This window comes from Melanaphis sacchari, unplaced genomic scaffold (genome assembly GCF_002803265.2).
Source record: "Melanaphis sacchari strain LSU unplaced genomic scaffold, SCAv2.0 Contig56_pilon_pilon, whole genome shotgun sequence".
NCBI lineage: Eukaryota > Metazoa > Arthropoda > Insecta > Hemiptera > Aphididae > Melanaphis > Melanaphis sacchari.
Window position 1 is genome coordinate 133,139 of NW_020271399.1, and position 15,928 is coordinate 149,066.

Sequence of the window (15,928 nt, forward strand, 5' to 3'; positions counted from 1 at the left end):
GTGCAAGTTCATACTCAAACCGGTTTACGATTAATCGTATCAGTCTCGATACTTTTTGATTAGACCTCGTAGTATCGATTTCGTATAAAGTATTATTTATTGATAGGTACATATTTTTTAGAATTTAATTCTTATAATATTAATAATTAAAATTATAGATTAATCAATATGTAAATAAGTATTAATTTACTTCACCTGACATGGCAACATTTACTTTGGTAGATTATAGTCTATAGTAAACACATTTTAAAGTTCGCGTTTTCCATCTATTAATTCTGACGTACCTATATTTTGAAATTTTCGGTTTTTAAATAATATACTTCAAAACTCTTAAATTTTGTGTTTTTGAACTTTTGAAGATTTTAAAATATAAATTTTATGTGCATTTCCACGAGGATCAATTTCCTCAATACGAACTGTAACTTATCTATCAAAATGAGTGCATAATTTAACAACAGCACAACGATTTAAGTTCTATTTTAGGTCACACTGAGTTGGTAGATACATAAATACATTTCATGTATTTAAAATGTTTTACTTCTAATACAAAAAAGTAACTAAAATGTAACGACTTTACATTATTATTATTTGTTTTGAGTTACATATTAATTGTATGTAATAGGTATTAATTTTTTATAAATAAACTAGAGCAATTTATAAAGACATAAAGTAATAAACTAAGAAGATGAGATTTTACAGAAAAAATGACATAGGTATAGGTAAATATGTAATCATGTAAAATTGATAAACAACATTTATACTTGACATAGTTAACAGTAGTCATATTGACACATTGTCTATAAGTTTCTTAAAGCGATATATATATATATATATTATTTTTAATACGAAATAAACATTGTTAGAATTGGTCAAATTAATTATAAATTATAAATATAAATATTCTTAAGAATTACTTATATTTTAAAACTTTTACAAATCAATAATTAAATTATAGGTGGAACTAAAAATTAAAAAAGTTATTTAAAGAGTGCGGGAGTAGGTACACGCACGATTCCACGATGTTGATGTTACTTAAAAATCATTTTTACGATACTCGAGTAATATTAAAAATTATGAATTTTAATACATACCTAAATTTAGTTAAAAAAATCGTTTTAAAGGGTATCGAGGTGTTGGTATGATGTGAAGCTGGCACCTGGCCAACTGGCCAACTTATAACAGTTTTTACGGGATTTGAGTTAAGTTATGAACATCCAGTGCAACCAATATGTATAAAAGCAATGTTGAATAATTAGAATTCATTTTATCATCAGTATTCACGTTTACAGCATAAATTATAGTAAGCGATTACAATTTACGAAATGTATTTCTCCGCAACGATAATAACAACGGCTTTGTTTACACCGGTGATTGGTGAACGTTCGCCTCAAACTGACATCCTGTTTAATGGTTTTACATTTTTTGATTTCTATCAACACGATATATTATCGAATAAATATGGTTCACAATTATATTAAGTTTTTCAAATATCTCAAATACTTCGGTGCCGATTGCATCTGACACATTTCTTTCAATTAATAGCTACTATTCGGTATTAACCATTTATTGTGATCTAATAACTATTGTTAAACCTTTTTTTCAGCATAGCTCACAAAATATCCGCACTTCAAAAATTCAGATTATGTCATGAGTGTAAAAACAGTAATTAACTCATTTTATACGGTTGTATTAAATATTATTGATAAGTTTGTGCCTAAAGACTTAACCTAACTAAAAACTTAAATGCTCACAAAAAATTACTATATATTTACGTTCAAATTTATTTTAATTCCAGTGTAAGAATTGATGAGGAACCTAGAAAAAAATCAAGAATTTCAAATGTTGAGTATAGTATAATAATAACTAAAAAGTAACTAAAAAAGGTAAAAGAATTTGAAAATTATACAAATAAATGTAGAAAAATAATCGCTAATATTAACATATAGTTAATATTTCATATTATATCATATAGTTATTTGTTTTTAAATTAAAGTTAGATAAAAAAAAATTATTTTATCAAAATTTAGTTTCATTTAAAACATTCCGTTTTCCCAATTATTTTGAAAAGCACATTTTGGCTTTCTATAAGTACCAACTAGGTTTAATTTTATATCAAAAACTACCCTAAACGTTGAAAATCTAATCATTTTTTATACTATAAAACATGTACAGATCACAAAAAAACAAATATCATTGTAAAATCAATACATTCATTGCTCCGCTCAAATTCTACAATTCGTTTGGTAAGGTACTGGAGTTTTAGGATAACGTTATGATATTAACCAGCCAACTTAAAACAAATTTTAAAGAATTTGAGTTAAGTTAGATATCTAAAATTTTAAATTATACTTGACTAAAAAATAGTTACATTTTGTGAAAATTGCAAGTAAAAAGAAAATAAATTTAAAGTGTAACAAGTACTGTGTTAATTTCAGGCCACGCAGATTTAAATATTTGTACTCTACTAAAAAGTCGCTTGATGAAAAAAAAAACACTTACGCAAATGAGATTTCGTATTGATGGCACGTTTTTGAACTAACAATTAAAATATTTAAAATCTCATAAACTTGTGAAATAACAATGAATCGCATGTATGTATACTAGCTAAAACAATGAAAACTTTTGATATGAATAAGATTTTTCAGCTTAAAAATTATGAAGAATAGATACAAATCAAGTTTTTGATTCAGAATAAAGGACATTAAAGTATATTGGTAAGTTAACAAGTACAGTTAAGTACATATAAGTGGTCAAAATAAAACATAATAGTCTTGTTAAAGTGTAACTCTCCAATGATACTTTAATAAAATTAATTATGTAAATGAATACTGAGTAGTCAAACAAAGTTTGTATAATTAAAAAAATATAAACTTTTGATAAAAATTTAAATATCTAGACACAGTACTAAAAATTATAAGTATTTACTTATGCTATAAATTTAAAGCTAAGAGCTTATAGGAATCTGTAAGTTTTTCAATAATTATTCAAAGCATAGCTAAGTTTTGTAAAAATTTGTTTCGTAGTACTAAAAGTTTAAAGCAATCATTTTTATTTTGCATGTTTTGCATATTTAGCTCTTTTTTTCCTTAAGTGCATATTTTGTTATATTTTGTATTTTAAGTGCATATTTCACATATTTAAAAAAAAAAGTTAAAACAATATATGAGTATTATATGACATAGATTATAATATTTCATACGTAAACGTACAATACAAAATTTAATATTAATTTTCTAGAAATTGAAAAACTATTTTTAAATTAAATATATAAATGATTAAATAATCTATCTACCGTGTGTTTTCCCAATTATTTATGTGTTGGAAAAAAACATAAGATCTGTTGAGTACAGTCAGTTAATGTCAATTCGTCTGTTGGTATCGTATTTGTTTTCGTCTGGCGTTAATATAATTAATATAATATTCTAGTCTCTAGACTAAGTACAATTTTTATTTTTTGTAAAAATCAAATTAAAAATGTCTTATTTATTAATAAATAAATTTGTAATTTTTGATTGTTTAATGAAAAATAAAATATTTTTAAGAGCATATTATATCAATTTTACATATTTTTAGAGAATGCATAATAATATAAGAACGTAAATACATGCATTTTTTAGTTATTTTAGAGCATTAAGTCCCTAGCCCTAAGTTATAATACTATATAAACAGTTGAATGTATTTATTTTTTAAATTTTAACTTTGAAGATGCTGTTTAATGAAAAGTCACAGGTAATTTATTTATACTCGCGGTACCTTGGTAGGCATATTAAATTAAGTCCGCTAGACCAGTGTTTCTCAACCTGGGGGTCGCGACCCCCTTAGAGGTCGCCAACTTATTAATTAGAGTCGCTAACGTATTATTTAAAATTTAAATACAAAAATTTTAAAGTTCAAACAATAAAATAAAGTAATGGAAAAATAAAATCAATAAATATAAAACACTTTATCGTGTACACTACCTATTATCATAGTAATTAATAATAATCTATGCGAGTATACAAAAAAATATAATATATATAGGGGGTCGCTAAAAAATTGAAATTCAAAAAGGGGGTCGCCACAGTAAAAAGGTTGAGAAACGCTGCGCTAGACGATATAATAGTGTAAGAAGCATCATTAAATCATGTATATTTTATTGGGTTTCTACTCGCTGGTGTTATGAAATTGCATAACTATTGCGCCGAATTACAATTTTAATTATAAACATAATAATAATTAGTATATATTTCTTATAAATATGCTTTTTTAGAATATCATATTTTTACCACAGAAATGGTGAATGATATATGTGGCTATGGCCTATGAGTTTATGTTCATTACACTAATGAATAATTTACAAACTACTCGTATTTCCATGGTAATAAACATAATATATATATATCTGAAAATTCTAAACAATTTTCTTGTGTATATGGGCAAAATACAAAGTTCCTTTTAAAAACCACTAATGCCTGTGAAACTATCTATTCTAAATTTAATTATTTTTTTTTTATGTATTCAATTCAAATCTTATCAAAAAAGTTCAACTTATAGACATCATAGAAAATTTTGAAATTCATATATTATATTTTAATGAATAGTATAATTAATGTAAAATAATAATAAAAATATATTAATTCAAACAAAAACCTTCAAAAAATCACTTCAATCAGTATCTAAAAGAACTTTTAGAGAATCAAACAAAACATTATAAATATATGTATTATGTATATATTATATAACCTTAAATTTTATTGAATTTTTTTTTTTTATTTCAATGGAAATGAGCTAAGTACTTTATACTTATTATAATTTATTGTTTAAGATGATTCGGTTATAATTATTATGAAGATTATTTATTTCAATTATTATATAAATAATATATTCTCATTTATAAATTTTATTTAATAAAATAAAAACTACTTATTAAAAAACTTTATTATAGTATATTGTTCGATAACTATCTTTTGTTTTTTAAGTAAAATTTAAGGAACCATACTTATTTCATGAATTATTCATATCATTTAGTTCATGTTCTTTTATATTAGAGTAGAACATTAATCGAGTTAAAAACTATTCAGTTCGTTATTTTTTAATTATTTGAATAATAATTTTCAGACATAATTATTATTCAAACAAAAAGTTATTTGAAGAATGTTTAAACATAATTTTCAGTTATTTTATTAGCTTAAACATATTATAGATAATAAAGAAAAACTGAAAATTAATATTTGATATTCGATTTATTTCCTATATTCTGATAAAAAATAATCCGATCAAGATAATTACAAAAAATTTTGGGGATCCTCGAATCTAATACTTATTTAGTCCGTGAAACTTTCTCGGTGATAATCATATGTCCAATGTCCATATAACATATTTTATTAAATATATTCATCGAATAAAAGAATTTACATTATCGGAAGAACATAGCATACGAGTATTATAGACATTTATAAAATAGTAATAAAAATTATATTAAACAGTTCAATATGCGACCTACCGATAAAATTGTGTTGATCTACGTTTTACTTCTACAGGTTTCTTTATTGCGGTTATTCGTTATTGTCGTTATGGGAATTTAATTATATTTTATTTTTGTTCTTTAATAATTACAATTATTAATACATGCCTTCAGTGTCTTCAGTCTTACTTACCAATCGATTCGTAAAAATAATAACTTTTTTACATACACGGATCTTAACGTAATAATCAACTATAATTTTGCGAAATACCTAATAGAAGTAGTTTTGAAATGGGTTAATTTAGTTCCAGTAAATCAAACCGTAAATTGGTAGAAGCAAAAACACCATTATTGATTGGTATAATATTTGCAGAAATATGTCAGTATATTGTTTTTCAAGAAGAGAAAAAATGGGTGGTCATGGTTATGCTGTTCAAACTGACGAATTCCTTTTTCGAGGTAAAAGGAAGTGTACTGTTTAACCGTGGTCGATTATAATGTGGAGACATTTATTTGTATTTTAAATTTATGACGTAAATTGCGTATGGAAACGTAAGTTAATGTGTAGGTCGCATATTGGACCGTTAACAAAATTACTGATTTCACGTACGAAAAAATTATCCAGAAATATCAAGTACCAATACAGCACTTAAAGTTTAGTTAAATTCTCCACATTTTATTTACACGGAAATACATTCACCGCTGTTGTTGATATTAGAATCTAGTTTCTAAACTGCATTCAAAACTATTCCATACTATGATTAAAGCTATCGAGTAAACTTAAACCTTATGTCCAAAAACTAATGTCTAAAATATTACACCGTCCTTCCCAAAAAATAAAAATTTAATTTATTTAATGTGTTTTAAGAACGTATGTTATAAAACTAAAATATTAAATAATATGTCCGTTTTGGGTTTATATTTATGTGGTTCATAACATGAAATAATTTATTATTATAATAGTGTTATATGGAAATGTTACATCTTATTCCTTTGCCTACCTCGTTTACAGCGGCCATCGCAGGAATATACTTTACTACCAGCATTCGGGATTCGCCCAGTAACGTCAAACATTTCCCACGTTTAAGGATTAGTCTGAAACGGCTTCAACCCAATCGGTATCTTCGGTATTCTTCCTCACCCCATACCAATTACGTTCATCCTCAACGATGCAATAACATGATTTTCTCCTCGGCCAATGCCCAATAGTAATAATTTTGAATTATTATGTATTATTGTTATTTGTTAAAAAGTGACACGACAATAACTTTTTTTGTACGAGATAATAATTGCAATAAGATATCAAAACTTTACTGATAAACTAAAATTAGCAATCAGACGAATGTATTAATATGTTACAACTTACAGGTAATGTTAACATTTAGACATTGTCGACGTTGGCCGGCTAATGTCGATATTAGCCATGCCTTATGACTAATCTGTAATTTTTAGTTTTATAAATATGAAATACAGTGAAATTTCTGAATAGCGGACACTCTTGCCTCTTGGTCACCAACATTTTGTCCGTTATTCAGAGGGGATACATTTTTGAAATCTATTTGTATAATAATGTACTATGTATGTATATATACATACATATAATGTTATTACTTATTATTTATTGTAAATTATTATATTTTTATATTTTTACAAATTATTATTAATTACATATTATTATTTAAAGTATATTTTTACAATCAAAATCAAAATCATGTACATGTATTTTTAAATTATTTTTGTTTGAAAAAATCGGTGAGCTTTGTTTATAATTAACAATTAACGTAGTCATCGCGTCGAAAACCGTCACTAACTGACATACTTTTGTCATAACGCATTAACACATAACCGCTTCACCGATAACCGAATTTGTCGTAATCGTATCGTCCCATAACGAGTTTGTTATCGTAATTACATTATTACGAGAGTGCATACGTATGTGAATATTGTGAATACGTATTATTTTCAAATAATTATTAAGGATTACCATTATTTTAAAAATTTCCTAATAAAATGTCCGTTAGTGGAAGTATCACTGTATTAATATTATTTTGATTATAACAACGTTAACCAGTCAGTATTAATTAATGTTAAGTTATGTATTAAATACCTACAGACTATAGGAAAAATTACACCTTATTCACACCGACGCTCTACATTATACTTATATAGGCATCTAAAATATTTTCTTACAAGAGTCTGAAATATTTAATTACAGCATTAATAACCACAAATTAGAAAGGTAAGGTTAATATTAAATTCATTTTTTTATTTTTTTAAGTTTATTTATTGATATTTGTAGGTTAACCTACCTAACTTAGCTTTACATAAAATTAATTTTATTTATTTATCACCACAGATATTTTAATTCAAATGCATTAAGTGCTTTTATGTAAATGAATCACAATGAGTTCTAAAAAAATGATTCAATGATGGTTCTGTAATAAATCACTACTCTTAGATCATAATACTCAAAAACGAACAACTTGTTTATCAGAATTTGTAGTGTATATGCAACACAGTCAATAATTTTTTCTAATATAAAATACGCACCTATATGTCTATGGACAGAACAGCAGTAATATACCTAAATTAAGGTATAAGCCATAAGGGATAGTATCTAGTAATAACTCAGTTATTTGAACAAATAGGTAGCAAAAGTGACACACAATGATGATGATAACTTTGATTATGTAAAACTTATAAAATTTAAATGCAAATAAAATAAAATTCACTCCCTGATTGAATTTATTGTTCTTAATGAGTATTCAAACAAATTTCAGACTATAAATTTAATATATACAAAACAATAATAAAATATATTAAAAACAAACTAATCATTTTACTAAGAATTCTTCTAATTTTTTTGAAACAAGAGCTAAATTTACACGGTCATTTGTTTTTTTTGCAATATGACTTATTAAAAATTTTATGGCTTGTTGTTTTCCTCTACGATAATCTTTAACAGCCTTTGGATTCTCAAGCATAACTTCTTTACATAATTTTTCTATTTCTTCTATATCAGAAATTTGTTCCCAGTTATTTTCCATAACAATCTAAAAATCAAAGTGATTGGAATTAAAATTTTAAGTAAAACTGTGCTTATTTTTTTCATTAATAACATTAAAAATATAAACTTACTTGTGATGGAGATTTATTTTTTTCATCAAATATTTTAGAAATAACTTTTCTTGCATGAACCAAATTCACAGTTTTATTATCTAGTAAATCCACAATTTCACCAATGACAGAAGATGGAATTTCACTTTAAATAAAAAACCATTTAAAATTAATATTTTGTATGTTATTAAAGTTTTTATTTTACTGAGAAAAATATTTAAAACAGTATAACACACCTTTTCTTAGGTTTGATACATCTTTTATTTAATTCAGTCAAAAATTCAATGGTTAATACATTCCAAACCCTTGATGGGTTTCTAAATGTATCATTATTCATTATATCAATAAACATTGATAATAAAACGGGTTCATTCTACAAAAAATTGAACTTAATGTAAAAATTATAAATAACATAAGACTTATACTTTTTCCAGCAAGAGAATACACCAAATATGTACATGAAACTGACAACAGAGCTATTTCCAAGACCTTATTTTCCCTTCTAAACAACTAGACTAGTTACAGCCTGTGTTCTAGGTAAGTATGCTATTGCTGGATGATGTGCGAAGATGTGCAAAACAAACAGATTCTCGTAGAGGGGTAGTATAATCTTTTGCTGGACAAAGTATAATTTTTAAACATGTTTTAAATATAATTACCATTAATGTTGTAGTTTTCCTTATATTTAAACCATATTTACTCATTAAATTATTACGAGTTACAGTTGGTAATTCAGGTATATTTTTTTGTAATTTGTTAATATCAAACATATTTAAATTAAGTGGTAATAAGTTTGGTTCTGGCATAAACCGATAATCCTATAAAGAGTAAAGTTTAATTGTTTTATTATTAAATAAAATAGTATAATTTAATTCTAAATTACTTGTAAAACTTCTTTATCCCTCATTGATATAGTTTTATTATTAATAGAATCCCATCCTCTTGTTTCGTTCACTACTTCTTTACCTTCTTTTATTAGGTTTAATTGACGAAAAATTTCATAATCAACTGCTAACTGTATTGCTCGTATACTTCCCAGATTTTTTATTTCAGTCCGTGTGCCTAGTTGATCACTATCAGTAATTGAAACATTTGCATCAACTCTTAAAGCACCCTCTATTTAATACAGAATACAACATTAATACAATAATAAATATTAAAATAAAAAGTACAATTATAAAATTCTTTTTTTTTTTTTAATAGATCTCTACACTATTTGTGTTTTAAGCAACTAGAGCTAAGCTACCTGAAATCATGAAGGTGGAAAAGTTTTTAATTAAAGGGTTTGAGTAAGAAGAAATATGGCTGTGGAATCTTTTATAAAAGCATTTGGTTTCTTCGTGGATTGTTTTTAATAGGAATAATATTTGAAACAATACCATAAAAAATCATAGTAAAAAAAAAAGTTGTTTTACTTTTCATTTTAATAATTTTAATTAAATTATTATTATGTACCTATAATTTATTTACCACAGGGATACTAATAAATGTATTTCATTAATAATATTAATTTATTGCAATACTTAGCCATGGGGGCTATACTATGCAATGCATTTTATGCATTTGCATATTTCTCTAATTAATTGTATTTTACTAATATAATTATTTAGGTAATATTTTATTAATAAAATAGAACATCTATACATACTAATTATTATAATTTATAAATATTACATATTAAAAAAATTTTGACTTAGAATTTTTAAAATATTAAACTATGGAAGTATTTATGTCATTTTTATTTTTGCAAATGTATTTTGATAAATATTTTTCATTAAAGAATATTTTGTGAAACAAATTAATAACTATTTTTATTTTGTTTATACATTTTCAACATTTTTTTTTTTTGTTATTTACTTAATTTATATAAAAATAAAGAGTCATGGTTTTCTTAAAACAAAAGTAATTTATTAAATTATCTACTGAAAATTCCTATTTTTGATAAATTTTAACATAAATATATATTTTATAGTTTCTTATAAAGATTTAAATTCTACAAGACTATAATACATATAAAAATGTAAGAAATAATTTAAAAATTATACTAGTTACCTTCCATTTGACCAGAACACGTTTTGATACGTTCAAATATCAGTAATAATTCTTTGACTAAAGCAGAAGCTTCAAGACCATTGCACAAATCAGGTTCAAACACAAGCTCCATCAACCCTGTTCCAGCACGATTTAAATCTACAAGTGTACTAAAAATACATTTAAGCTTTTTAAAAGTAAATTAATATAAAATGTAACAGGATGAAATGTTTTTATTTGAAAACATTTTAAATTAAATTTAATTAATATATTTTTTACTAAAAAAATATGCAAAATTAAAAAAAAAAAAAACATTCAAATTGACAATCATTACTGAAGTAGTGATGTGCAGTCACCATGTTATATTTTAAACTAAAAATTTTAGATTAAGTTATTACAATATAATATATTTCATTACTATTACTAATTTGAAACAAAGAAAAAAATGATTATGACTCAATGCTTTGGTCTACAAAATACACTATTAAAGTAACTAAAATATTTAATAATAAAGATTTAATTCGCATAATTTGATTAATTTTAAAATAAATAGCTAGCTTAAAGAATTTAAATTACAGAAATAGTATGAATTTCCTAAAATGTAATTAAAAATTATAATAAAAGAAATTACTTCTTAGAAAAATCATCATAAATTGTGCGGCCGCTGTCCTGTTCTAACTGTATTTGTTTAATTAAAGAAGTTTTACAGTAAGGAATTTTATTTATATTTTGATCTATAACATGAAAACTAATTTGTCCGTTTTCTGCTAATGGATGAAATTGTTGAGTTATTTGGTAACCTGCCTAAAAATATTAAAAATGATAAGTAATTAAAATATAATTGTTTTAAAGAAATATGAATTATATAGAACTTAGACATTATACTTAGAGAAGCAATTAAAATAAACGTTTTATCAGAGTTAAATTCATACATTATGTCAGTTTAACACCTGAATAACATAAATTCCAAATAATTTTGTATTTTATTAAGTAATTAACATTTTAAGTTAAATTAAATGTTATTTAGCACCAAATATCACATATTTTAATTAATACTAAATATCATTAAACTATTTCTCTAACAAAACATATCCTTTACAATAAGTTTAGCTGTGCATAAATTCAATACTATAATAGAGATTTTTGATCAAAAAAATGCTTGAATAAATATGTAAAAAAGGTATAATTTTACCGGCATATCTGCATAAAAGTAGTGTTTGCGATCAAATGATGATACTGTATTTAGATTACATCCTAATACTAAGGCAGTTAATATGGCTGCTTCAACACACTTTTCATTAATTCTCTGCAAACAATTTATATTTATATTTTATCATACATTTATTTAAGTTATTTATAATTAAACTAAACCTTACGGGAAGTGTTCCTGGAATTGCAGCATCAAACAATGCCACTTGAGAATTTACCACTGCATCAAATTTAGTGCCGGCTGCACTAAACAATTTTGATTCACTTGAAATTTGAGCATGTATTTCCAATCCAACAACACTTTTCCATTTACTGCAAAATATAAACTGTTTTAAAAGATATGTAGGAAATTAGTTTTCAATTTTTTTCCAAATAAATATATTGGTAAAAAATTAAAAATAAACAAATAATATTTTTATTGTTTACTAAAATAATGATTTATAAGATAAAGAACTAAAATATGAAATATTACTGTTTATCAAAAGTTTTTGTGCTCTTATATCTTGAAAGCTTAAGATGATTTATAACTTGTTGTAAAGTATGTTTCATCGATAATTTTCTGACATACATTTTATTATTTTAATACGATTCTTAGTTATTTATTGTATCATTTATTATTACTTATCAATGTTAAATTATTATAAGTATCATAAAAAAAAAATAATTACATTTAAAATATTGAATTAATAAATAGTTTTTAATTTTTAAATTTTTAAAGTAATATAAAGCGGTGAATTTTAGCGTTATCACTTATCTGTATATTGATAATGTTATCAACTTATATAACTAGTTTATGGATCTTAGATCATATTATACTATGGATGGAGCCACGGTGTATTGTATCCAAACGAAAAGTTGTTGCCGATATCAGCGACGAGTCTCTTGATGAGGTCCTTTATGTGCGCATGCGTAAAGTTACTCGTCGCATGTTTATCATAGTGATAACTAACCTAAATAATATGATCTAAGGGGTCAGCAATCGCCAATCAGCATTTCATCAACCCGCGAGCCGCGGCCCACATTGTAATATGTCATAGACACCGGTAGCAAAATTTATAATTATTATCCCGTTAGGAACCCTTGCATACACACTTTAGATTAGTAAGCATATAAGCATATTATACAATAATATAGTAGTGTAAGCAATATGTGTATTTTTTTTGCAAGCGACTGCGTCGCCAAAACAAGAACGTAGAATAAGCAAGAGTTAGTCGTGAATAAGTAGCCGATTCGCATAATACTGTGTTGTTAAAATATTCTTATAATAAAATTATTAATAAAATAATTTCTTAAAGTTAAACAGATTTTGTGTAGTGTTTTGAATATAACCCGTAAGTGAACGAACTCTTTTACAACATACATATACCTTTTGGCCTTAACCGAAAGAGTATATAACAATCCTATTGGCTATGATAATTCATAATAGTGAATCTAGAACCTTTGTAGAAAAAAAATTCTGTCTTAAATTTTACTTGAGTACTTACTTAACAAATTATTCTGTACCCATATTATTTTTTATTTATTTATTGAATAAATAATTTCCTTTTTTAATCATGAATTCATGAGTAACTTTAATGCGTGTGTTTTTTGCTTAAAATCAGTTAAATTAAATTCCGGATTAACTCTGCATGTGTAAGACATTAGATAATTAATATTTATTTATAGTGGCATAAACATTTAATGAATATTTCTAAAGAAATAAATGTCTTCAAATATATTTAGATTTCCTAAAGATCCAGTAATTAGATTAAAACGGTTGGAAGCTTGTAAATATAATGAATCTGATATTTTTCCTAACCGAAAGCTATGTTCATTTCATTTTGATCATCATTGTTTTATCGATAATTCATAGTTTATTGTAATTCTTTTAGGTATTCGGTACATTATTTTCGTTATATTTTTGTATTATAACGATGCGTAACGCTGAATATAACCAGTGTTTTTCACAAGTCGCAATGTAATACATTTTTATATAATAAACTCAAGGGGATATTTACCCTATTACACCCCATCCCCCCTTGGATCCGCCACCGGGTACTAAATATGAAATATTTTGATATTACTATGAACATTGTTACTCCGGGATTTAAAAATGCCGGGTTTCCACTTCATCAAGTCATGTTACGTATTATAATATATTATAATAAACCTGATAGAGATCCAGAAGCTGGTTTAAATTATAGTTGGCCAACAGCAGTTTTCCATGCGACAGTCTAGAAGAATTGTTTGTCCAGAATTATCACATACATTGCAAGAGTTGGGCGAACATTTAGATTTGAATGCTGACAAGTAAGATTAAAATTGATTAATTATAAAATTACTCACTATAGTAATTTAAGTATTTCCATTTATAGATATCAATGTAATAATTCTACATTTTATCAAGAGTAGATGGTTGACAGAGATGGCAAGTACAGCGTAATGTTTTGTTGCAATGATCTTATTAGTGCTGTAGCTAACCAAGGTGCCACAGAATTACATGCTGATGGAACGTTTAAAGTAGTTCCATCAACGCCTCAATGTCGACAATTGTTTATTATTCACTTGATCCTACAAAATCACGTAAGATTAAATAGTTATTTTGCATTAAATATTAAAAATGAATCGTAATGTCAATTTCAATGTGTTTTTAGTCCATACCCGTATGTTATGTGCTAATGGAGGCCAAAACTGAAGCATCATACAGAAAAGTATTGGAGAGATTCAAAATGAAATATCCAGAGGTCAGACCAGTCTCTATAATGATCGACTTTGAGACTGCCCTACGCCAAGTTTTTGTTGACACGTATCCAGAAGCACACGTGTATTCGTGCTGGTTCCATTATGTGTAGGTATAAAATTTAAAACCTTTTCTGAAATTCCATATTGCATAAATTTATTTTCGTGTTCTCACTTGATGTATTTATGAAATATAAATTTAATTTTAGAGTTTACAAAAAAAAAACATAAAGAAAATGGGCTACTCACGTTATATAGAACAGGATAGAGAGGCAAAGATGTGCTTAAAAATGTATGCAGTTTTAGCTTTATCACTTGCACATCAAATTGAAATGGAATTTCAAGAAATTAAAGACCATGCTCAAAATAATGGAATATTATTACCCAGATTCTTCACTTATATGTCTAGGTAAATTATATTGTACCTGTATAGAAACTACATTGTTATAAAATCTAGTTTTTGTTGAAGTATTATTATTTAAATAATGCTTGTAATTTAACTGGTGATTTAGTTTTTGGCTTACCAGAAAAGGCCCAGATTGTTTTTCGGTATATGGCCAACCTTGTTGCACTAACAACAATGTTAAGAGTTTTCACTCTACTAATTAATAATTAGAAAAAAAATTCAAAAAGTAACTATTTATTAACAAAATGCCATCACATTAATATATAATTATTAATTATAACATGAATATTAAATTTAAAATGAATAATAATATAATTAAGTTTCTTTGTTGAAAAAAATCTTAACTGCTTTTCAACATTTTTATTGACTGGATCACGATTTTTATTTAATGAAATAGTACTCTACTTTTTACTTTGTCTGGATAAATAATATAGTTAATATGTTAAATGTATTATTTAATATACTAATAGAAGACACTATTTATCAGCAATTGTTTCTTGTACTTTTTTAGGAATGGGAAGATATTTTACTTCATTGTTATGCCCTTTATGTGTCTTACAATATTTGATTTCTACATTTCCACATCCTTTAACTACTACTCGTATGTATGAAGGACACAGTATGCCGTTCAGTTACGTATTGCTGGAAACTACTATGTTATATACATCTACCTACTTTTATGTTACAAAGTATACTTGCTGAAATACATTTTAATTTAGATTAAAATCAAATACAAGAAAACATTTTGAATTGAATTTTCTCCAGACTCTTTCTGGGCTTCTTCAAATGTTACTGTGAATCTAAAATCAAATAAAGATATAGTTAGGTACCTAGTACTTACCAGGATATCTCAATATTTATGGCATAATATGTTCTTTTTACCATCATCATCTATAGCTGCTAACAAGACAATCCCAACACCATCAACATGATGATTACATCCATTATTTTTAACGATCAAGGAAAATAAATTTCTAAAGAAAATAATGATAGAAGAATTTGGG

The 15,928-nt window shown here is 25.3% G+C and overlaps 1 protein-coding gene, 1 long non-coding RNA gene and 1 pseudogene across 2 annotated transcripts; 2 read left to right on the forward strand and 1 right to left on the reverse strand.

Annotated features, from left to right (window-relative positions):
• The first annotated feature begins 7,496 nt into the window (after nt 1-7,496).
• On the forward strand, nt 7,497-9,905 carry LOC112599932. The gene is made up of 3 exons (XR_003114977.1): nt 7,497-7,682; nt 8,995-9,097; nt 9,764-9,905. It is a non-coding gene; the product is annotated as an uncharacterized LOC112599932 (long non-coding RNA).
• Nucleotides 8,260-12,433, reverse strand: LOC112599931 (glutamyl-tRNA(Gln) amidotransferase subunit B, mitochondrial). The gene is made up of 10 exons (XM_025347063.1): nt 12,273-12,433; nt 11,968-12,112; nt 11,784-11,897; nt 11,223-11,395; nt 10,613-10,761; nt 9,444-9,676; nt 9,220-9,378; nt 8,797-8,933; nt 8,582-8,705; nt 8,260-8,496 (listed from the first exon to the last, which is right to left on the reverse strand). The coding sequence occupies exons 1-10, from the start codon at nt 12,368-12,370 to the stop codon at nt 8,278-8,280; spliced, it is 1,551 nt and encodes a 516-aa protein (XP_025202848.1). The 5' UTR covers nt 12,371-12,433; the 3' UTR covers nt 8,260-8,277.
• Nucleotides 12,434-13,864: 1,431 nt separating this feature from the next.
• On the forward strand, nt 13,865-15,169 carry LOC112599937 (annotated as a pseudogene).
• Nucleotides 15,170-15,928: the final 759 nt, after the last annotated feature.